We start from the raw sequence: 23646 nt of genomic DNA, 5'->3' as shown, positions 1-23646 counted from the left end.
AAGGAAATTAGAAATTCTGGTGATTGTCTATAAGCACAGGCAGAGAAAAATATTTAGTGGTTATTATAAGTGTTGTGATTGTTCACAGGGTCATCAAAAGGAGTCAATTTTATTTTGTGAAATAAAATTGAAAATAAATGTTAAGAAAATATATCCTACATTTTAATATAGCGAAACATCTACTAATTTGATTAATAAAATATATATTTAATGTAAAATTATATTGTATTAAAACATTTCATGTATAGCAATCAAAACCATCAAATTTAAAAAACTGAGTCTCTTCACGTTCTTAAGCCATGTGCTAAAATATCAAATATAATGTCCATACAGTAGGCTTCCTAAGGAAAGTCGGTCCTGCTTATTATCCAATCCCTTGCAATATTTGATAAGGCAAAATAATGTAATTTATTTTTCTCATAAATGGATTTTTCTTATTAATTTATTTTTTGATTCTTGATCAAAGGTTTTTTTTTTTGGAGTGAGATAATTAAAAACAGTTTAAATTTAAAGTATTACATGGCTCAGCTAATATTTTTGAAAACATAATATCTATGTACTGGAAAATCATCTAACTGTGGCTGTTAAAATACAGATATTTCATTCCAAGTTATAAATCAAATTAACTTGCAGCAAATGTGATTGATGATTGTTGAAAAAGGGTTATTGTTGAATAAATACCCTTACCCTGTAAACTTCACAAGTTACCTAACATCTCTGAGCTTTCAACCCTGATTTTTTCTATCCAAGCATATAGAGAAGTATCAAATATCCTTCCTCAAGGATAATACAAATGGACTCAGGAAGTCTTACTAATCTCAGATGTTTCACTTAACAGTACGTTATGGATGCTGAGGTCCTATAATTAATAATTCACTAGTTTTTACTGATGTTATTGATTTTTTTGTAAAAGGAAAGATACTAATGTGAGGAATTAAACGTTGTTTACCAACCTTTTAACATAATACAGTCAGTATTGATATGAATTAATTATGCTCACTTCATGGAAGAAAGTGTAATGATGCTTAGGTGAATGAGAAGGGAAAGAATGTGAAATACTTCAAGAATAAGGAGGTTATGACCAAGGAGAGTTGGATTTGGAAAAAAACATCAGAGTAAAGGGACATTTGCAGCTAGAGGGTGGGAAGTCATGTAGGATGGAGGGGGCTCTACAATGCCAGAGGCAGAGAACTCCAAAGGAAAAAATGCTTGCAATAGGATTTCACATATTAAAAAACAAAACTAAGTAACTTTGTATCTAAGTGCTTTGCTATAAATTATCTGCTATATTCTTTACAATCTACATGGTGCCAGAGAAATAAGTTATGTATATTGTCTTTACTTCTTTCTATAGTCCCCTGCTGTGTGATTCTAATCTGTATTTTAGTGTAATTTCAACATAGTTTTTATGTTTTAATAAAACTTGAACACATTAAAATGCTATTAAACTGTTACACATGGTTAATAATACTTATGGACTTCTGAAAATAGCTATTATTAAACTGAACAAAGTCATTAATGTCTTTAAACTTTGCACCAAGATGTAAAGTACAAAACAGACGTCTAACTGCATCTAGAGAATAGTAATGATATCTGATTATGTATGTTTCTTCTTTTTTTACCATATATTTTTACTGTATCTTTTATATTTTGTATTTTAAATTAAAAAGTACTTTAATAAAAATAAAAGAGTAATGCATTGGATTCTAGTATGTACTTTCCTAGTAATCGTGACTGTAGGCAGTTGACAGAATATAAACCTCAGGCCTTTGTGTCTTCATCTATCTCTATAATCTTCTTCAGCCCTAAAATTCAATAAGTAAATAAGAAACATCCATTTTCATTTAAGACTAGAAAAGCAATCTTAAGATATTGTATTTCCTGAATAAAAATATATTTTCATTTATTTTAGATAACAAATATAGTGTGTGAATTGCAAAAATTTTTTTAAATGTCATCAGTTGTCAATCACGTTTTTCTCTATTTTAAACATTCATGTTGTTAATTTGATATCTCTTCATTGGGCAATATAAATTTGCTCACTGAAGAGTCTGAACTGCCTAACACATATATTAGTAAAAATAAGTTTTGATGTTTGAAATGCCCTTTCATTTCTCCAGAAATGATCTCCGAAGTATGGATATAGAATTTACTTGAACATTTAATATTACTACACACCTAACAGCCCAGTAATGGTTTATCTAAAACTAATGTTAACTTATTTTGCTTGAAATGGTTAACTTACTTATGTCAGTATTCAAAGCACTATCACCTATATTATTTGTTCACAGTAATGAGGAAACTAGCTATATATCACTGGCTTATTCATTTTACTGTCTTCAGGTTTAAGTAATCCTTTTTCTTTTTTCATTCTTTTATTTTCTATTGAAAGACTGTCTATGCCTTTCAGAATTTAACTACTATACTACTTCAGGAAGATGAATTAATACTAGCTACTCATTATACATCATTGTTGCAATTACAAAATAATCTAAAATAATCAAATGTCTTCATGAGAAAAATCAGTGATGAACACACTAGAAATCTGACACACCTTGGACCTGGAGAAGCCCAATAATTAAAATCAGAATAGTAACATGGAGATGTTTAAATGCACACTTCATGCTCAGCAATTTCACCCTAGGTCTAAGCAACCATGGCACATGTAGTGGAATAGGCTCCCTCAGGTGCACCTCTGTTCAGAGCTTCCTCTCCAGGCCTTAACTGGTCAGGCTTCTCACTTACAACTGTCTGGTAGACACAGGAGTGATTCAAGGAAGAAGAATCTGGCCACTATAGTTGGGATATGAAAGTGGCCTTATGAGACATCTGGATAACAGCAATAAAGCAGGCATACAAATGTTAGTAACTGAGACTCTGAATCAACTTAAAAAATTCTGTAATGATGACTGAAAAATTGAACACTTGAAATAAATTACTTTATAAACAGAAAATAATAATATGGTTTGTTAAGTGGGCATTACATTTACAATGGAATAAAATACCTATTTAAGAGTTCACATGCACTGAAAAGTAGAAGAAAATAAATAATATTCTCATAAGAAAAAAATTCAGAAAGACAGATAAGAGGTTGAGAAGTAAATATTAGAATTGAACAGAAATTTTTAAAAAGGATACAAAAAAGAGTGAAATGCATGAAAACCAGTTTTAAATTTGTGATTTGCAATATGTAACCAATATTAGTACCTGAAGAAGAATTAGTGAACCAGTATTAATGCACAAAAGAATAATAGAAGAATAATACAAGAAAACTTTCCAGACATGAATAAATGAAAAATATATAACATGGCATATTCCAATTAAATGCTTAAACATCAAAGATAAAAGGGAAAGGGATTAAATTTTAAGTTCTCAACTTGCCAGTCATTGGGATAAATATTTCACAAATCTTTTTTAATTAAAGAAGTTAAAAACCATGTCAGCTTCCAAGAAGGAAATGAATCAATTACATTCATAAAACATAATATTATTGAAAGTAGGCCATTCTCTGCTGTATTTTCTGCAGTGACAGAGATGAAAGCAAAATAAAGCACCAAATGCATAATCCTCAGTCAACATAAGCTCTAAGAAGTGTGAACTTCACCAATTTCTAATTCATATGTGAAGCCAAAATCATAAGATATTTTAGGTCGACATTTTCAGATTTTCCAGGAAATTTGAAATGGCAATACACTCTTTTTTTCAGATGTAATTACACACATGGATTTCAATTGGAAGAAAATTTGTTCTCCTAAAATCACTAGGGAACCAATCGTATAGAATATTCTACAGATCATTGAGGGCTGAAATATTTTAATAAGGAAATTTACATCAAAAAAAGACTTCACGGACTTCCCTGGTGGCGCAGTGGTTGAGAGTCTGCCTGCCGGTGCAGGGGACATGGGTTGGTGCCCCAGTCCGGGAAGATCCCACATGCCATGGAGCGGCTGGGCCTGTGAGCCATGGCCGCTGAGCCTGCGCATCCGGAGCCTGTGCTCCGCAACGGGAGAGGCCACAGCAGTGAGAGGCCTGCGTACCACAAAAAAAATCAAAAACAAAAGCAAAACAAAACAAAGCAAAAAAGACTTCATGATAAATATTCTTAAAGTGAAAATTTATAGGTTTGGATAACTATTTTCCCAATTAAAATCAAACAAAATCTTGTGAGCTGATTAACAAATAAACCAGCAGTCAGAACCAAGATGTTAACTCTGATTTACATAAACGTTGAAGGAAAATGAGCATAGAGAAGACAAAAAAATATATATAGTTGATCACATTTTTAAGAGTAAGAGTCTTTAAATTCAACTTGAAGAATGCAAAATAGAGATAAAAACAATAAATTTGATATATTATTAAAGTAAAAAAATCATTATTTTATTATGGTTTAAATAACTATATCAAAAGCTAATTCTTAACCCACATACAAATCTGATGACTTAACATTCAAAACTCTCCTTCCCATAGTGTATGAGTTTTCTTTTGTAAAGAGACTGTCTGAAGACTGTGCTAACCTGGAACCACCTCTGATGGTTCCACCCAGTCACTGTGCAAGTCCCCTAGAATCTGCACCTCCCCAGGCACTTACCTTTCACAGACTTTCAGGAGATTACATGCAGCTTGAATCAGCAGTGAAAATTTTGAAAACAGAGGACTCTTTTAAATGTATTTGAATAACAGTGTAGCAATAATGAATGCTGACACTTGCCCCTGGGAGATGCCCAGGAGAAGAAGCAAGTGTCTTCATTCCAAATTCTGTCAGCTTCACACCTTAAGCAAGTCAGCCTAACTAGCCATGGATAATATCCCCCGAAAGGAACAATGAAAGAGTAGCTTTTATACAGCTTGATTTAACAAATACTACTCATGTTGTAAAAACATACATTTTTAGCTTTAGGTTCACTTATTTCTAATTTTTCAATTTACCATAATGGGTTTCCATGAATGGAATCTTGATTTGTAACATTATATTTACTGAGGATAAATGGTCAATGTACTGTTGCTGACTTAATCCAGGTGCTGATTAGGTTATAACCTGGAGGGAGCTTGCTGTGGCCAAGTGATCACTTGTATAATTTCATTATTTGAAATTAGCCTTGATATTAGAAATATGTTTACTTTCTATACTTTATAAACCGCCAGAGTAAAATAATCAAAATACAAGCTCAAAAATACAAAATACGAGGTAACGCACACACACACATGCACACACACATTAGTAATGAAAATGGCACATCAGGCAATATGTAACAAAGAAAACCTGTGTCATAGTAGTAAATACTGTGCGCATATGTTAAAAGAAAGATAATAATCTTAGGTTTATGTGAAATTAACATCTATGTGTGCCTTGTTAGAAATACAGCCCAAATAAAATGATACAGCAGGGTTTAAAATAAATAAAAGGCCAAGAACACAGTGTAGATATTGAACAAAAAAATATGGAAGTGGCAGTATTGAATATAAGGCAGATTATATTAATAACTTAAAGAGAAATAACTGATAAAATATAGAAATAATAGTAAACTTTACTATTGAGTATTTATGTTGCAAAATACACATGGTCAACCTTTTAGTAATTTAAGATATTTTGACAGAGACACAGTTGCTCACAGTTTTTAACTTAACCTCAACTTCTCACAAGTCAGACTGACAGAAGAAAAGAGGTAAAGTGAGGGTGATTTTACATACCTGGGTTCAATTAATATTTTACAAATTGAAAAGATAATGACTAAATTTTCAAATGACCAACCAATTATATATATTACATAATCATAAATAACAAAGATAATGAAAATTCATCTAGGAATTTTAAAAAGATATCTTAAATAATAATTGGTTTAAAACAGATTAATTTGTTTTTATATATCTAAAATAAAAAATATATAATTGTTAAGATCTTAGAAGGTAAATGAATCTCTGGTTAAGAAACATGCTATAAATATGAACTATTTGTAAATCAGTCATATGGTGTAATATTTAAGAAAGGGAATAAGAACCCAATTCTGGGAAAGAGAGGAGATATGAAAGTTACAAAATAAGGGTTGAATAAATTTGGGAGTTTGACTTGGGGTTGATATGAATACATGGTATTTGGTAAAATATACAAGCAATGCTTTTCTTTAGAATTGATTTCAAATTTGGGATTGCATTTCTAAAGACAAAAACTTACTTAAAACTTAGTTTCTGCATTTCAGAGTGCATTATTAGAGGGATGTTTACAAGCTTTCATAAATACATATGTAGTTGTTTGTGGATAAATACTGACCTGCAATAAAAAGTGTGTCCAGGTCCATCAACACATATCCCTCCGTTAAGGCAGAGGACCACATTCAGATCATGCTCAGTATAACTGCTAACATTTACTTCACAATATGTACCATTTGGGCAAATGCAAGTAAAGCCATGGGCTGCCTTCTGACAGAAGCCTTCATTCATACAAGGGATGGATGTGCAGTCCTAAATTATGAAATAGAGAATCAAATTTGATTATTAGTGTTAAGACTAGAAATCTTATTAAAATTATATTTTTGTTTAAATATTTTTAAGAAACCGATATGCAAGCTTATCAGGTATTCCCTTCCTCTAAAAACAGAAATATTTATTTCTAGTAATAGATGTTTAACTTTTATCACCAGAAATACTTTTCAAATGTTTCATTGTGGATTTCTCAGAAAAAAATAAACTTTATTAGACTTTATTAAATTATGTGTTATGTGCATAATACCAGGATTTCACTGACCCTTAGTATCCACCATACAACCCCATTTGCCTGGCATAGCTCCAGTTTAACTCTGCTGTCTTTGGGTAATGATTAATAGTGTCTCATTAACTTTCAAAGGAATCTTGGGTTTGATTATATAATTAGAACAGACAATTCACTATTGATGTCCCTCTAAAACAAAGCATCTATAATATCTGAGTTTTTATTCCATTTACAATCTTTTTTCATCACTATTATTCATCAATATTAACAGGTATATATTTTTTCAGCTTTATTGAGGTATAATTGATCAAAAAACTGTAATATATTTAAAGTGTACAGTGTGATGATTTGATATACATAACCATTTTGAAAAGATTCGAAGTTATGGAGTTTATTAACACTATGGAGTAATTAACATATCCATCACCTTACATATTAACTTTTTTGTTGGGGGTGGAGTTAGTGAAACACAAGTTTTTCTTTTACAAATTTTAATTATACAGCACAGAATTATCAATTATATTCACCATGTTATATATTAGATTCCTAGAACTTATTCAACTTATAACTGAAAGTTTGTACCATTTTTCAGCCTCTCCCTATTTTTCCCACTCCCCTCCCCCAAGACCCTAACCCTCCAGGGCTCTGGCAACCACCATTCTACTCTCTGTTTCTATGAGCTCAACTTTTTAATTGAATTTTTTTTAGAATCCACATATAAGTGATATCATGTACATCTGTCTTTCAGTCTGGCTTATTTCACTTAGCCAAATGTCCTCCAGTTTCATCAATGTTGTCACAAATGACAGGATTTCCTTCTCTTTTTAAGGCTGAATATTATTCCACTGTATATATGGACACCATATTTTCTTTATCCAATCATCTATTCATGGACACTTAACATTGTTTTCATACCTTGCCTATTGTGCCTAATGCTGCAACAAACATGGGAGTGTAGATATCTCTTCAAATAACAGTTTCATTTCCTTTGAATATTTACCCAGATTTCGATTGCTGGATCATATGGTAGTTCTATTTGAAGTTCTTGAAAAACCTCCATACTGTTTTTCAAAGTGGCTGTACCAGTTTACATTCCCACCAACAGTGCACAAGGGTTCCCTTTTCTCTACATCCTTGCTGCATTTGTTATCTTCTCTTTTTGATAATAGACATACTGACAGGTGTGAGGCAATAGCTCATTGTAGTTTTGGCTTGCATTTCTGTGATGATTAGTGATGTTGAGCACATTTTAATATACCTGTTAGCCATTTGTATGGCTTCTTTGGAGAAATGCCTAACACATTTTTTGCCCATATTTAATTGAGTTATTGGGTTTCTTTTTTTTTTTTTTGCTATTGCATTATATGAGTTTCTTATATATTTTGGATATTAATCCTTTATCCAATATGTGGTTTACAAACATATTCTCCCATTCTGTAGGTTGCCTTTTCATTTTGCTGATGGTTTCCTTTGCTGTGCAGAAGCATTTTAGTTTGATGTCATCCCATTTATTTATTTTTGCTTTTGTTGCCTTTGTATCAAATTTTTTTTAAAAATGATTGTCAAGACCAACGTCAAGGAGCTTACCCACTATGTCTTCCAGGAGTTTTACAGTTTTAGGTCTTATGTTCAAGTCTTTAATCCATTTTGAGTTGACTGTTGTGATGGTGTAAAATAGGGGTCCAGCATCATTATTTTGTCTATGGCTATCCAGATTTTCCAATCCCATTTATTGAAGAGACTATCCTTTCTGCGTTGTATATTCTTGGCTTCTTTGCCAAAAATTAATTGAATATATTTGTGTGGATTTATTTCTTGGATTTCTATTCTGTTCTATTGGTCTATGTGCCAGTTTTTATGTAAATACCATACTGTTTTGATTACTATACCTTTGTAATATAGTTTGAAATCAGGAAGTGTGATGCTTCCAGCTTTGTTCTCTCTACTCAAGATTGCTTTGTCTATTTGGGGTCTTTTGTGGTTCCATATGGATATTAGGATTATTTGTTCTATTTCTCTGAAAAATGCCTTGGGCATTTTGATAAGTGTTGCATAGAATCTGTAGATTGCTTTGGGTAATATGAACATTTTAGCAATACCAATTCTTCCAATCCATAAACAGGGAATATCTTTCCATTTTTTTGTGTGTCTTCAATTTCTTGCATCAACATTTTACAGTTTTCAGTGTACAGATCTTTCATCAACTTGGTTAAATTTATTCCTAAGTATATTATTCTTTTTGATTCTATTGTAAATGAGATTGTTTTCTTAATTTCTCTTCTAATACTTTGTAGCTAGTGTATAGAAACACACTTTTTAAATATTTTGTCTATTTTAAGATGTTAACAAATTAACTTTGAATGCATATAAAAGTTCTGTATTTTTACACTTAAAATTTTGGAATATTGGGACTTCCCTGGTGGCGCAGTGGTTGAGAGTCCGCCTGCTGATGCAGGGGACATGGGTTCATGTCCTGGTCCAAGAATATCCCACATGCCGTGGAGTGGCTGGACCCGTGAGCCATGGCCGCTGAGCCTGCGCGTCCGGAGCCTATGCTCTGCAGCGGGAGAGGCCACAACAGTGAGAAGTCCGTGTACCACACACACACAAAAAAATTGGAATACTAATTGTGGTGTCCAAACCAATCACTCCTCAGGGAGAAGCTGGGAGTTAGGGGTCCCCTCGTTTTGTATGTTGTTATGCCAGGTCTGGGGTTTATGGTGAGGGTGTATCTCAGCCTTTTCTATCCATTTCAACGTGTATATTTTCTCAGTTACCGACGTGTAGTAGTTATCCAGCTAGTTTCTGGATTTCTCTGAGGAAGAATTGTTCTGTGCATAGCTGTGCATCTGTGGCAGGAGCAAAATGCAGAGCTCATATATTGCCATCTTGATCCAGAAGTCTTAACATGCATGAAATCATAATCTTTTAATTATCCAGTATTCCTATGCATGTATCCAAATTTATGTCCAGTATTTCTGATGCCTATCATCCCAGAAGCAGAGAGGTGTCATGGAGTCAGAGGAACCTGGATGATGTCTGTCTCTTCCTTTTCAATCTTTGGCATATTTGTATACTTCTCCTACTTTTACACAATCAACAAAGGTATTCAATTTATTGTAGCTTCGTTTATGCATGAAATGACAATAATCTCACTTAACTCATAAAAATTCCTATGATAATTAAATAAAATAATGACTATAAAGCAATTAGCCCTCTTCCTGGGACATAATAACTGCTCAGTAAATAGTATGTTCTTTCTTTTACACTCTGAAGGTCAAAGGACTTGTCAACCTCTATTTCAGTCATTTGGAACTTGCTTAGGATAGAAAGTGAGTTTTTCAGTATAGTTAATGTCTACTAAATCATACTATATACTTCTTAAGTTCATATTTTAGATATTATATACTTGCTGGTGTTCTAGAAAGCACAGAACATGTTGCCTTGAACATTATATGACACCTGCTTACAATGTAATGATAACTCTGAAAAGATTTGCACCTATAATTCTGAGAAATAATTTATAGAACTTTATGACATCATTAGTAAAACTTTAAAAATGTATTCTGAATATGTTGTCCACACAGAATTTGTTAGTGAATATATACAAATATGATTCATTTGCACTGTGGGTTCTCAAGTTAGTACATCTTCAAAGGTAATTACCTATACAAACATGAGATAGTTTTTTTAATATTTTACCCTGAAAAGTAATATTTTCTAGAACTATCATTAGTTGACACTAATGCTTCTAAACATTTAGTGACTTTTAAGAAGTGTTAACATAACAATAAAAGCTCAAACTGACAAGGCTAATGTGGGAGCCCTTGCATTCATATCATGCATCAAATGGAAAATTAAAGGTTTGTCAAAATCACCAGAGTTTAATTAGTGTCATTTTCAATAAGAAATTGGCTGTGCACTTGAGTATAAACCTCAAGTTATGCTTGCAACCCAGATGGTGATCCTTTACATTCGCCTAAGTGATAGAGTTAAATGTATGTTTTTTTTTAATAAATGAATACCATTCTGGTATTCTACTTTTGCTGAAGATGTGAACTCTGACAACCAAAGGCACTTAGACTTGTGGCAGGTACTGCAGTTATTTTTACGGATGTAGGATTCCACAGGGAATGGCGTGGAAACCTGTTTCCCTCTTAGTCCTAAGGCGAGGTATATTTAGAATGATTTATTAGAAAGCATTACATAAACTAATTGAATTATATTTCCAATGGGAAGAAAGAGATAGTTTTTAGACTGCCAAAAGTTCTGTCTCTAGGGTTTACAAGAATCTTTTACTAAATTAATTAGAAGGCTTAATGGGAAATACAAAAGCAATTTCTTTTTAGAAAAATCAAATTATCATTTAAAGTTCTTGATATTTCCTCTTTCAAAAATTAAGGAAGATGCCTTTCCCTTTGTTCATCATTATTTATATTACTTTGCTATACTCTAATATAATAAAGTGCTTCCCAAGAAGAATTCACTAAAATTTAATTCAGAAAATGACAGAAAGAAAAGGCTGGTATGTTTAGAGAAAAAGGAGGAAGCTGGGAGTAATGTTGCAGACCAGGGCAATCTAGACAATTGAGCTAGACCCCAACATTCACTCAACTTGTATTCAAAACACCAAGTCAGGAAATGTACAAGACTGTAAGAATAACAGAGCAATGATGTATTCACTGTGGACTGTTTAGACTAATAAATATGCAAGTTAGCTCTCTGACAGTTGTGTTGTATCCTGAGGTATATATATATATATATATATATCTATTTACAGTTTAGATCCAAGACTTTGTCCTGAGATCTCTGAACTTCCCTGAAGTATAGAAAGTTACTATCTGAGATCATTTTTATCATAGCATTTGTCTCATCGAATCATATGTTTTCTTTTTAACTGCTGTTTTAATACTTTCTTCAAATAAGATCTTAGAGAAATGAAACATGTTAAAGTAAACATGGAACTGTCTATTTGAAGAGTGGAAACAGGATATGGTTCCCATTAGAGCCCTACCTTATCCACTGCAAAGACCTATTAAATTTCATAGAATTTCTTGAACTTTGTCTAGCTCTGAATAAAACTTACCAATATAGTGTACTCTTTCTAAAACTTAAATTGTATGTGAATACTCTGGATAGCTTGTTAAATTTTAGATTCAAACTCTTTGGGATGGGGCCTGTGTTTCTCCATTTCTAACAAATCCCCAGGTGATCCTGATGCTGCTAGTTCATGAACCAAACATTGGTAACAAGAATCTAGTTCAACAATTTTAATTTACTCACAAGGATGAGGACAAGCCAATGGGTGTTAGAGTGACTTCACCAAGGTCTTATAGCAAGAGGACAACAGAATAAAATCACATAGACACTAACTGCCCTGAATTCCAACTTAAGGCTCATTGTACCACCAAGTCTTTGATTTTTCTCTCAAAGAGATTCCTTGGCTGTGGAAGTGTACATATAATAATGCATATGATAAAGACTTAATATCCCTAATGTTTACTTCCAATATAATTTTTATTTACTGTTTTCTTTCTCAAAACTTACATGATTGAATATGGGTCTACAGTAGTTAATAGGGAGAAGATTTTGTTTGATTCCCAATTTAATCAGACATAGAATGTTTTGTTGAAAAGAAAATACACTCTTTAACTGTTATTTCAACAAATCAAACAAGATTATGAAATATAAAAATTGGGATTGTTTCAGTAAATATTAATTTTTATTTCTTCATTGAAAATGTGTCTGACAGTACTTCCAGGAAACAGGGCCACTGAAATACAGGAAAACAAAACCATTGTCTTAGAAACTTCCTGAAAAGGCACAAATGAATCAATATAGGAAAGAAAAGTACATCAGGGCTAAAACTAGATATGATGCCAAATTCATGAAACACGTGAAGATTTCTTAAAGGTAATGTAAAGTTCCAAACCCATTAAAAAAGCTAACACTTAATACCACTCCTATTTCCTAAGGTAAAGAAAAGAATGCTGCAAAAGAAATCTAAATTGTATATTAATAATCATGATAGTATATTGTACTCTAACTTGGCAAAATGAGGGGTCAAGCATGAACACGTCCAAAAGACTGAGAGTTCTGTGATTCAACATTGCTAAGGACTCTGTAACACTGCATAGAATGTGGGTTTGGTGTTGGTGGTCAAGAGGGGCTGGGAAAGGAAGGGCAGCCCCCTTCCCTACCTGTTTTGCTCTTCTGATTTAGAAAGGCTCACTCTTGCGTGAGTAGTGATGGAAGTCTGTCCTTATACTGGCGATTCAAAGTTTATGGCCCATGGCAAATAATGGAATAGATAGAGAAAATATGTAGGAAAAATATGTAGGAGATTCCTAATAAACACACAAATATAGTGGGAAAGAAATAGGCTGTGAAGCCAAAAGGAAATATACCCACAAAAATACAAATTTGCATGAAGAGAATTTTCAAAGGACAAATGATTATTTCCTACCATGAAATAAAGTATGAAAAAAAAGTCAAAATTCTACATCTAAAACACATAATTTTTAAGGGCAATAACCTTAAGATATCTTAACTCTTCATCAAGAGGGTACTGGTTAAATAAATATGAAGCCTCCATACAATGGAATATTAATAAGAATAAAGTAGAACTATATATATTAATGGAGAATAATCTGCAATGATAAAGTGAAACTGTGTGTGACAAATATTACCATTTATGATATGTCCCTTATTTTAAACATGCGTTTTCAATCAAAGGAGATAAATATTCCCTACAATGACATTTGGGAAATAGATGAGCATTTGGTGGGAGATCCCAACTCAAATCTTATGCTGAAAATCATACTGATGGACCAATCTCTTAATTATGAATAAAAAGATGAGACAAATACTAGAAGAACTCAAGTAAGTCCCTATTAAACGTGTCACAAATCATCCAACCTTTGGAAAAAGTATCAGTACACTTGGATACACAAAAAGAAAGCCTTTGAATGTCAAGATCCACTATATAGGGCTTCCCTGGTGGCGCAGTGGTTGAGAGTCCACCTGTTGATGCAGGGGACACGGGTTCGTGCCCCAGTCCGGGAAGATCCCACATGCCATGGAGCGGCTGGGCCCGTGAGCCCTGGCCGCTAAGCCTGGGCATCCGGAGCCTGTGCTCCACAACAGGAGAGGCCACAACAGTGAGAGGCCCACTTATTGCAAAAAAAAAAAAAAAAAAAAAACCACTATATTGTAATTAAATATTAACAAAAAAATGAGAAAATGTACATAATGTATATGATAGACAAAAGGTAAAATTCTTACTATATAAAAAGCCCCATATAAATTTCAGCTTACAGTTGAGGAAATACAGATACACACACACATTTAGTTCTTTTCTTTGTTCATTTCCTTTTTGTTTAGAAAACTTCCTTTAGTCCTACACATGATTAGTTCTTAGTTTTTCTTCATCTGAGAATGTATTACTCTTTTTATTCTAGAATCTTTTTTTTTTAACATTTTAGTACTTAACACACATAATTTTATATTCAAAACAAAACACTTCTCCCTTAGAGTATTTATCCTTCTCAGTCCCAACAAAGTAGAAAAGAAAATACCTGATTTCTGTATTACTCTATTCTCTTTTCTGTGTACTCAGAGTTGAACTACATGTTTCACTAACCATGGCATCCATTCCATACCCAATCATGCATTTCCTTTACTCTAGCATTAATTCTAACATTTTTAAGCTTGCTTCAAATTATCAGGTTGGCAACAAAAACTTTTCCTTGTGTTTTACCCTCTGAAACCCTAACATAAACTTTGCTTTTACACTTTCCCAGGAGCTTCAGATACATATTGATGTGAGAGTTCTCTTCAATCAGTACTGCCTGTGTTTCACCACTGCTCTTGTCTCTTTGGACTAGAAATACAGACTCAAACATCAATCCATGAATGCCCTTCAGAAGCTGTTATCTGTTTTCCATTTGCACGAAATATCTTTTTCCATGCCCTTACTTTCAGTCTGTATATGTCTGTAGGTCTGAAGTGGGTCTCTTGTAGACAGTAAATATATGGGTCTTGTTTTTGTATCCATTCAGCTAATCTGTGTCTTTTGGTGGGAGCATTTAGTCCATTTACATTTAAGGTAATTATCGATATGTATGTTCCTATTCTCATTTTCTTAATTGTTTTGGGTTTGCTATTGTAGGTCTTTTCCTTCTCTTGTGTTTCATGCCTAGAGAAGTTCCTTTAGCAGTTGTTGTAAAGCTGGTTTGGTGGTGCTGAACTCTCAGCTTTTGCTTGTCTGTAAAGGTTTTAATTTCTCCATCAAATCTGAATGAGATCCTTGCTGGTTAGAGTAATCTTGGTTGCAGGTTTTTCTCCTTCATCACTTTCAGTATGTCCTGCCAGTCCCTTCTGGCTTGCAGAGTTTCTGCTGAAAGATCAGCTGTTAAACTTATGGGGATTCCCTTGTGTGTTGTTGTTTTTCCCTTGCTGCTGTTAATATGTTTTCTTTTATTTAATTCTTGATAGTTTTATTAATATATGTCTTGGCATGTTTCTCCTTGCATTTATCTTGTATGGGACTCTCTGTGCTTCCTGGAATTGATTAACTGTTTCCTTTCCCATATTAAGGAAGTTTTCAACTATAATCTCTTCAAATATTTTCTCAGTCCCTCTCTTTTGCTCTCTTCTTCTGCGATCCATATAATTCGAATGTTGGTGCCTTTAATATTGTCCCAGAAGTCTCTGAGAGTGTCTTCTATTCTTTTCATTCTTTTTTCTTTATTCTGCTCTGCAGTAGTTATTTCCACTATTTTATCTTCCAGGTCACTTATCCGTTCTTCTGCCTCAGTTATTCTGCTATTGATCTCATCTAGAGTATTTTTAATTTCATTTATTGTGTTGTTCATTGTTGTTTCTTTCATCTTTAGTTCTTCTAGGTCCTTATTAAATGCTTCTTGCATTTTGTCTATTCTATTTCCAAGATTTTGGATCATCTTTACTATCATTATTATGAATTCTTTTTCAGGCAGACTGCCTATTTCCTCTTCATTTGTTAGGTATAAGATAAATGAATACATATGTTCAAAAAAATGTGTTCATAAGTGTTCATAGCAACTATTCACAATAGTGCCATATTGGAAGCAATGCAAATGTGCATCAATTGATGAATGGATAAACAAGATCATGTATTATACAATATAGTCCTTCTCAACAATTAAAATGAATTAATTACTGCTATTCTCAATGACATGGAAGAATCTCTTAGATGAAGCTAGGCATGAAAGTATGCATAATTTATTATTTCATGTATATGAAATTCTAGAAAAAGTAAATCTAGTCTATAGTGATAGAAAGCAGTTCAGGAATTATCTAGGATCAGGGGTGCAGGCTGGATATTGACTGGGAAGGGGCACAAGAGTCTTTTAGGATAATAGAATGTTATATATCTTGATTGTGGTAGTGGGTACATGAGTGTATACATGTGTCAAAATTCTTTGATCTGTACATTCCAAATGGTTGCATTTTGTTGTATTTAAATTATACCACAATAAAGTTAATTTAGAAATTAAAAGAAAAAAACAACAAAAAAGAAGCTGTTATCTGGGCATTGCAACATAGAGAAAGTTACAAAAAATAGGTGAGCTAAGTAAGATACATATCTATACCCCTTATCCATATCTCCAGATGGAGCTTGTGAGGCAGGGGGTATATCTGATAATTACTGTATTTTGGTTTTTCATAAATAATAAATTTTTAATATTTACAGAATGAATGACCAAAAGTACATTTGGAATGTACTTACAGTGTTAGTAAAAAGACAGTTAAAAAAACTTTATTGAACTAAATAATTAATATAGATGGCAGGATAAAATTTAAAAAAAAGAAAAACAGAATAAATAGTCCTAAAATTGACCCATATATAGGTATTAGTGTATAAAAAAGTGAGGCATACCAAAACAATCCAGAAATAATAGATACTTTGGTAAAAGTTCTTGGAAAATTGATTATATTTTTGCAAAAAAATTATATTTCTTTTTATCAATTATAACAAAATATTCACAATGGATTAAAGGACTAAAAGTGTTGTTAATCGTAAAATTGTAATAAATAAGAATATAAGAAAATAATTTAAATATTGGTGTATAAAAGGACCTTCTAAAGAGAGAGGCAAAGCATAGTATCATAAAGAAAAAGGTAAAGAAAAATACAAAAATCTCATAACTTTACAAGTTTTGTAAAGAAAGAAGGGTCACACTCTAGGCAAGATTTGTAATTTTGCAGAATCTAGTGGATTTTATCCATAATTTTAAATAGTATATAAAACCCAAAAAAGGCAGACAAGTCAAAAGAAAAATACTGTTAGTCAAAGGCTGTGAGTAAACAAGGCTCACACAAAGAAATACAGGTGGCGAATAATCATATGGAAATGTGTTCAATCTTCATAATAAGCCAGTGAAATATAAATCAAAATAGTGACATGCTACTTTTTCCTCATCAAATTAGTCAACGCTTTAAAAAAATGATTTCATTTGATAGGATCTAGGGAAGCTGGCATGCTCATACTCTCATTAAATAAGTGTGGTTCCTCAACACTTATTTGGAACACTTTGTAGCTACTGAAAAGTTTGAGTCATGGCTCCATGTATTATAATGAAATGGTCCCTAAGATATACTAGGTGAAACCAAAAGTCACTGAATAAGGAGTATGATGGGTTCAACTTTATGTTAAAATAAAATTATTATGAAAAAACATCTAGAAGCATATAGGTAGAATTAAACAATTGTTCTCATAATACTGGGTGTGTGGGTATGAATATATACAAATTCATATAAGAAAGAAAATATTTCTTTATTTATATATTTAATTCAGAAGACAAATACCACATTTGCACTACCAAGAGACAGGGTTTTGGAGGTTATCACAGGCAACACATGCAACAGTGCAGACAAGATACATGCTTCCTGCATCTTCTACCGGGAATTTATTAATTACAACATCTCCTTCTCCACATCAAGTGTGGCTTTCACTATCTAGAATCAAATCCACAAAATGTCAATAAATTATTAGGCTTTCAAAAATGTGTCAAAATATGTGCTAGTTGATTTACCTTCATTATCTAATTTAATTCTCACAACAACACAAGAGGTAGTTCCTATGATTTCCCTCATTGAACAGATAAAACATGATTTCAGATTGCAAGTAATTTGTCCTAGAGCACACAGAAGGTAACTAGCAAAATTGCAGTTCAATTCTGTTTCTCCCTCCAAAAACATCATTTACTGAGTATCAACCACATTTAATGTGTATCATCATACAATGATCCTGCAGTATAAGAACTGTATTTTACTGATAAAGGAAAGAGACACGAAGGATTTAAATAAAATATCTAGAGTCTCACAATGTCAAAGGCTGTCTTTCGTGCCTGTGCTTCCTTCCTTTACCATGTCATTGTCAACCAGGAAGGACCTGGAAGAACTTCCCATTATCCAGGAAGGCACATGAGATTCTCATCCACTATGAATGGTCTTAAACTTCAGGTAACCAAAACTTCTCTGCAGATGACACATTCCACATAAAATAGCATGTGTCAATCATGCCAGGTCTTATGCCTGAAGATCAGAAGACAGATTCTGAGAGCATTGCTGATGTCAAGGTTCTCTATGTGTACCTATCTCTTGGTACATCCATCCAGTACTTATTTTTCTCCTTCCTGTGTATGGATCCATTTAATCTCCTCATCCTTACACATCCACAGACACCTGTGTGTCCTAAGATCAGAGAGGGGGAGGCAGATGGCAAATCATAAGCCTTCTGAGCTCTTTGGATAATGGTCACTTCCAGGATTTAGTTGATTGAGGACTCCATATTGCAGAAGTTTACGATACCAATAGATGGGGCAGGGGGAGGTGAAAGAGCTATGATTTTTAGTTTTGTTTGGAGTCAGCAAAGATTCCAAAAAAGAAATTCCAAAGGAAAGGTGAGAGGCACTTAAATAATCAGTAAGTGCTGAAATAGTGATTCTGAGACCTACAGCAAATAACTTGTTTCCCACAGGATACGTCCAAGAGCATATTTGGCCCATTTCACAACGTTTTGGACAGGACCAAATATCAAGGAACTTTTGGTGTGGACCAAATGTCTTATGGATTTTTTGATAGGACCACATATCTGCTAACTGTTTTGTATTTCTTTTAAATTAATTTAAATTTAGTAAAAGTTATAAAACTTACATTAATCTTGATCTTACATCTTGAGCTAGTCCATTCTGCACTGCACGAACATTGATACTTATCAATGAAATCTATGCATCTGAAACACAGAATTATGTTTTTAAGTAAGTAAGACAATGAAAGCATAATTTCAAGAGAGTTCACTGTTTAATTTTTTTTTCTTTTCCAGGTCAGGAAAAAAAAAACACATTCCCATGAGCAATAGAGGGCAGAGTTTATTTCTACTTTCTTATCCTTCAAGGTGACTGGACTGAAAGAACAAATCAATTCTCATTTTTGCCATCTTCCCCATGGCAATGGAAAGGAAGAAAAAAAAACAGCTTGAAAAGATAAAAAAGTATGTCTAGGGCTTATGTAGGAAACTGAAATCAGCTGGGGCCAAACGGCACTGTAGTGAACTACCCATCTTCATCCTCTCTCTCTGGCTTACAAAGTCTGTAGCAAGACTAGGAAAGAAAAATCGTGCTGAGGAAGGCAGCTGTGTGCCTCTTCGAGTCTTCCCTCCTTGTCACCTGTATCTTCTAGAAATATCCCCACTCTAGATTTGCATAAACTAATATTCTATCCATGAGCAGAATAGTTATTATACAACTCTATAAAGAGATTCACAAAATGTCTTATCTGCAAATAGGGATGAAAGAACCGGTCTATTTAGCAACATTTTAAATACTAAGTTTGTGGTATTATCCCTCCACAGAACAAATAATAGAATCTCTCATCATCCTACCTGTTACTACTATTACTGTGAGCATTACTTTTAAGATTATTAAAGTCCAATTAATTCACATTTATTGAAAATTACTTTATGCTAATGAGCAGAAATAAAAGAAGGGCAGAGATAATGTATCAGTGCATTTCATTAAGTTAAATGGGCAGCCTCTGTCATCTTAACTGTACTTAGCTCTTGTTTTATGAAAAAACATAATTAAAATTATCTTTATCAACTTTTCCTTGAGAGTCAGTTTTAAATATCATGAGTTAAATTTGCCTTCTTAGATTTAATAATAGAAGAATAAAAATAGCTACCTGTCATGTAGAGGATGTGAGAGGCAGTTATTTGCCTTTGCTTCACAGTGTGCTCTGAAAAACCCACTCTTGCAGTCACAGGTGTAATGATTTATGCCATCAATACAAGTTCCGTCACGGAGACAGGGCTTTGATAGACATTCGTCTATATTTAATTCACAATCGATACCTACATTAGAAGAGATAAGACAAAAAAAAAACAGGCTATTTAAATGCAAAACTCAAAAGTTTGTTCATTATAGAAAATGTCACCAAGAAATCAGGACTCCCTCCATTAAAGATAATTTGACATCTTATAGTGAAAGAGAACATTTTTTCAAGGTTAAACATGTTTAGGTCTCTGAACTCTCAGACTAACTTAAAGTGAATGAGGAAAACAAAGCACAAGCTTAATCTACTTAAAAGATTTGTTTTTAGAGTGAGGAGTTGCTTATTAAAAATATAGGTGAAGTAATGAATTTCATCAAGTTGTCACTGTGAATACTAATTTATACTATTTTTGGTAATGATCCTTGATAGTCAAACATTTATTATCTACAGGTGTTAAAAGTTTGAATTTTCTATATTTGGTCTTAGTGGGTCAATGATGAATAATGAAATAAGTCAATAATGAACTAAGATTTCTAAATGTAATCTAACTTTGCCTAAATACCTAGTGTTTTTGAAGGCCAAAAAAAAATAAAGTTTCAAATAAATAATTTCAAATAAATAGTTTGAAAGACTATCTCAGTATTTGTTTGGATATCAGGTAAAAGTTTGGGGACAGAGCGATTGGCAGATATGCAACTGTTTCACAAGGTGACATCATAACTTTATTTATATACCATATCAGAACTTCTATTTAAGTGACTGCTATTTAGAGTGGTCACACCAGGAGAGTCTGTGATTTATTGCAAATGAAACTTCCAATGCAAAAAAAAATATTTTTGGAAATTCTTTTTAGAGATAATCAGTTTTCAAGTCAAAATTCTATTTTTAATGGTTACATCTTATTTTTTTTACTGTAACTGTCACTACCTATATAGAACTTTGGATATTAATGATACCATAAAATTAATATATGTAAATTAGTCAAATCTGCATCCATATTTAAAAAGACCATCAAGATTTAGTTCAGGGTATGGAATAAACAGACATAACAGACTATATTAGGTTGCAGTAATAATAATAAAAAGGGACCTACTTCTCTATGTCTCAGTGGCCCATGTCACAGGCTTATTTCTCACTAGTATTCCATGGCAAAGGTGAGCTACAGATCCAGTTTATATTATCTTCACACTGGGACCCAGGTTAATGGAGCAACCTCTATCTGGGTGATTGCCATCATTGTTGAAGAAGGAAAAGGGTACTTGGCATTGTTGAAGAAGGAAAAATGTACATACACTGCTTCTTAAATCTTCTACATATATTAATTTGCCAATCCAAGTCACATGACCAAGCCCAACATAAATGAGATGGGAATTAATGGTCCTCCCTCAGGAAATGGCAGCTATTTGTGACTATATTAATATTTAGTCAGACACGATCATTGAAACTTCTCACTGTAAATGAGGATCATTTATTAGTATATCATAGGTTTATTGGAATAAAAATTAAAACCATGTACTTAAACAACTAGCCCAGGGCCTTGTACACATTTAACATTTGATTATTATCGTTTTCCTGAGACAAATTTTATCAATACAGCTATGTTATATTAAATAAGTGATAACAGGTGTTTCTAGAGACATATTATTCCAATTAAGATAAGTGAAAAGTTTTTCTGTAGGACTATGTACAAATGCTGGCAAAATCAGTGATGGAAATTTCAGTTAAGAAGAGGTGGTCTACTTAACACAAAAGTAGGGTTGAGAGGCGGAGTTATAAAGAGAATTGTTTAGGGTGCATCCAGTGCTATTTGGAGAAAGGAGAAGCATCTCCATGGAGGGCAAACATGTGTCAGTGTAGCTGGAGAACACATCACCAACATTACCTGAGGAACTTTCTCACCTGATGCTTTATTCATTAATTAAGCTGTGGTGATACTTTGACCCCCTAAGTAGCCTCCAGAGAGGATAAGAATGTAATGACTGACTGACCTGAACATTTTGGTCCCTGTAAACACTTATTTATTTATTATTATTTTTTTTTTTTCATTTTTAACACTATAGTCCTTGAGCACCATACAAGTCAGGTCCCCTTTTAACTTTTTAACTTCATCTTATTCTACCCTCACCCTTGGCTATTCTACTGTCTTTGCACTGACCTCAAATACTTTGTTCCTTTTTCTAGAATTCTCTTTTCCTAGATATTTACAAGAGTCACTCCTTTATTTCTTCAGTCTTTATTGCAATGTTGTTTTCTCAAGGAGGCCTATTTGACCACACTATTTAAAATTGCATCCCCTTCCTCACCCATAATCACCATTATCCTGTTTTACGTTTATTTTATCACCATAGCAAACAATCTCCTTCTGGCATTCTATGAGATTTACTCATTTTTCTTTTCTTTTTGTCTTTCTTCCCCATTATAAACTTAGCTCCATTAGGGCATGGTTTTTGTGTCTAGTTCAATATGGAATTCAGTGAAATCTTTTTAAGTAAATACGTCATTGTTGTGAGTGTGTGTGTGTTTATATTTTGTTTTTCATGTCAATTTTGTTTGTTTGTGGGAATTCCCTGGCAGTCCAGTGGTTGGGACTCTGCACTTTCACTGTCAAAAGTGAAGGTTCAATCCCTGGTTGGGGAACTAAGATCCTGCAAGCTGCACACACGGCCAAAAAAATTTTTTTTCGTTTGCTTATTTTCCTCAGAAGTCTCTGCCCCTTCCCAAGCAAGAACAAAGCAATTCTTGAAATCTCAGTCCTTGCAATGGTGAGACTCAGAATCTGGAATGAGGTGATTCCTCCTAGGTGTGTGTCTGAAAGGCTTGTCTTGCCTGTGTAGTCAAGGGGAATTATTTAATGAAATTTATATTTTTTTCTATCTTCAAGCAGAGAAGCTTCCGTGATAACTTAAAAAGACATGAAGGTGTGGAGAGTGTTGAACTTCAGTTCAAAATGAGCTCCCCGTACATAATTACCAACTGTGAGAATGAAGGAAAGACTGCTGTTTGCAACAACACAAATGGACCTTGAGAGCAGTGAGCTGAGTCAGACTGAGAAAGACAAATCCTGCATGATGTCATTTGTATGTGGGACCAAAACAAACAAACAAACAATTCATAGAAAAAGAGAAGAAAATGGTTGCCTGAACCAGAGCCAGGGAGGTATGGGCAATAAGGAGAGGTTGGCCAAAGGGTACATATTTTCAGCTCTAAGTTAAATAAGGCCTGAGGATCTAATGTATAACATAGTAGCTAAGTTGATAGTGCTGTTCTGTATAATTGAAATTTGTCAAGAGAATAGGACCTAAATGTTCTCACATATACACAAAGGAAAGATAAAAATTCCGAGGTGTTGTATGGGTTAATTAACTATGTGGGAGCAGCCCTTTCACAATGTGTATATATATGAAATCATCACCTTGTGCACTTTAAAAGCTTATAAGTTTCTTTGTCAACTATACCTTAATAGATCTCGAAAAAAATAAAAATTTTATATCAACACCATAAATGGAAAAGCATTATCTTGTTCCAAAAGTAAAAAGGTAACCCAAAATTAAATGCAATAAAAACAATTACCAAGACATCAAAACTTCAAATTTCTCATCTGTAAACTGTGGATCAAAATATCTATG

The 23646-nt window shown here is 33.2% G+C and overlaps 1 protein-coding gene across 1 annotated transcript in view; it reads right to left on the bottom strand.

Annotated features, from left to right (window-relative positions):
* Positions 1–23646, bottom strand: part of EYS (eyes shut homolog) — a 1660061-nt gene that overhangs the window by 1045117 nt on the left and 591298 nt on the right. Inside the window, 3 exon segments of the mRNA XM_065888819.1 lie at positions 6266–6456; positions 18905–18983; positions 19931–20099. Coding sequence (XP_065744891.1) covers positions 6266–6456; positions 18905–18983; positions 19931–20099 — 439 coding nt within the window.

This window comes from Phocoena phocoena, chromosome 12 (genome assembly GCF_963924675.1).
Source record: "Phocoena phocoena chromosome 12, mPhoPho1.1, whole genome shotgun sequence".
NCBI classification, from domain to species: domain Eukaryota; kingdom Metazoa; phylum Chordata; class Mammalia; order Artiodactyla; family Phocoenidae; genus Phocoena; species Phocoena phocoena.
This window is presented reverse-complemented; position numbering and strand designations above follow the sequence as displayed.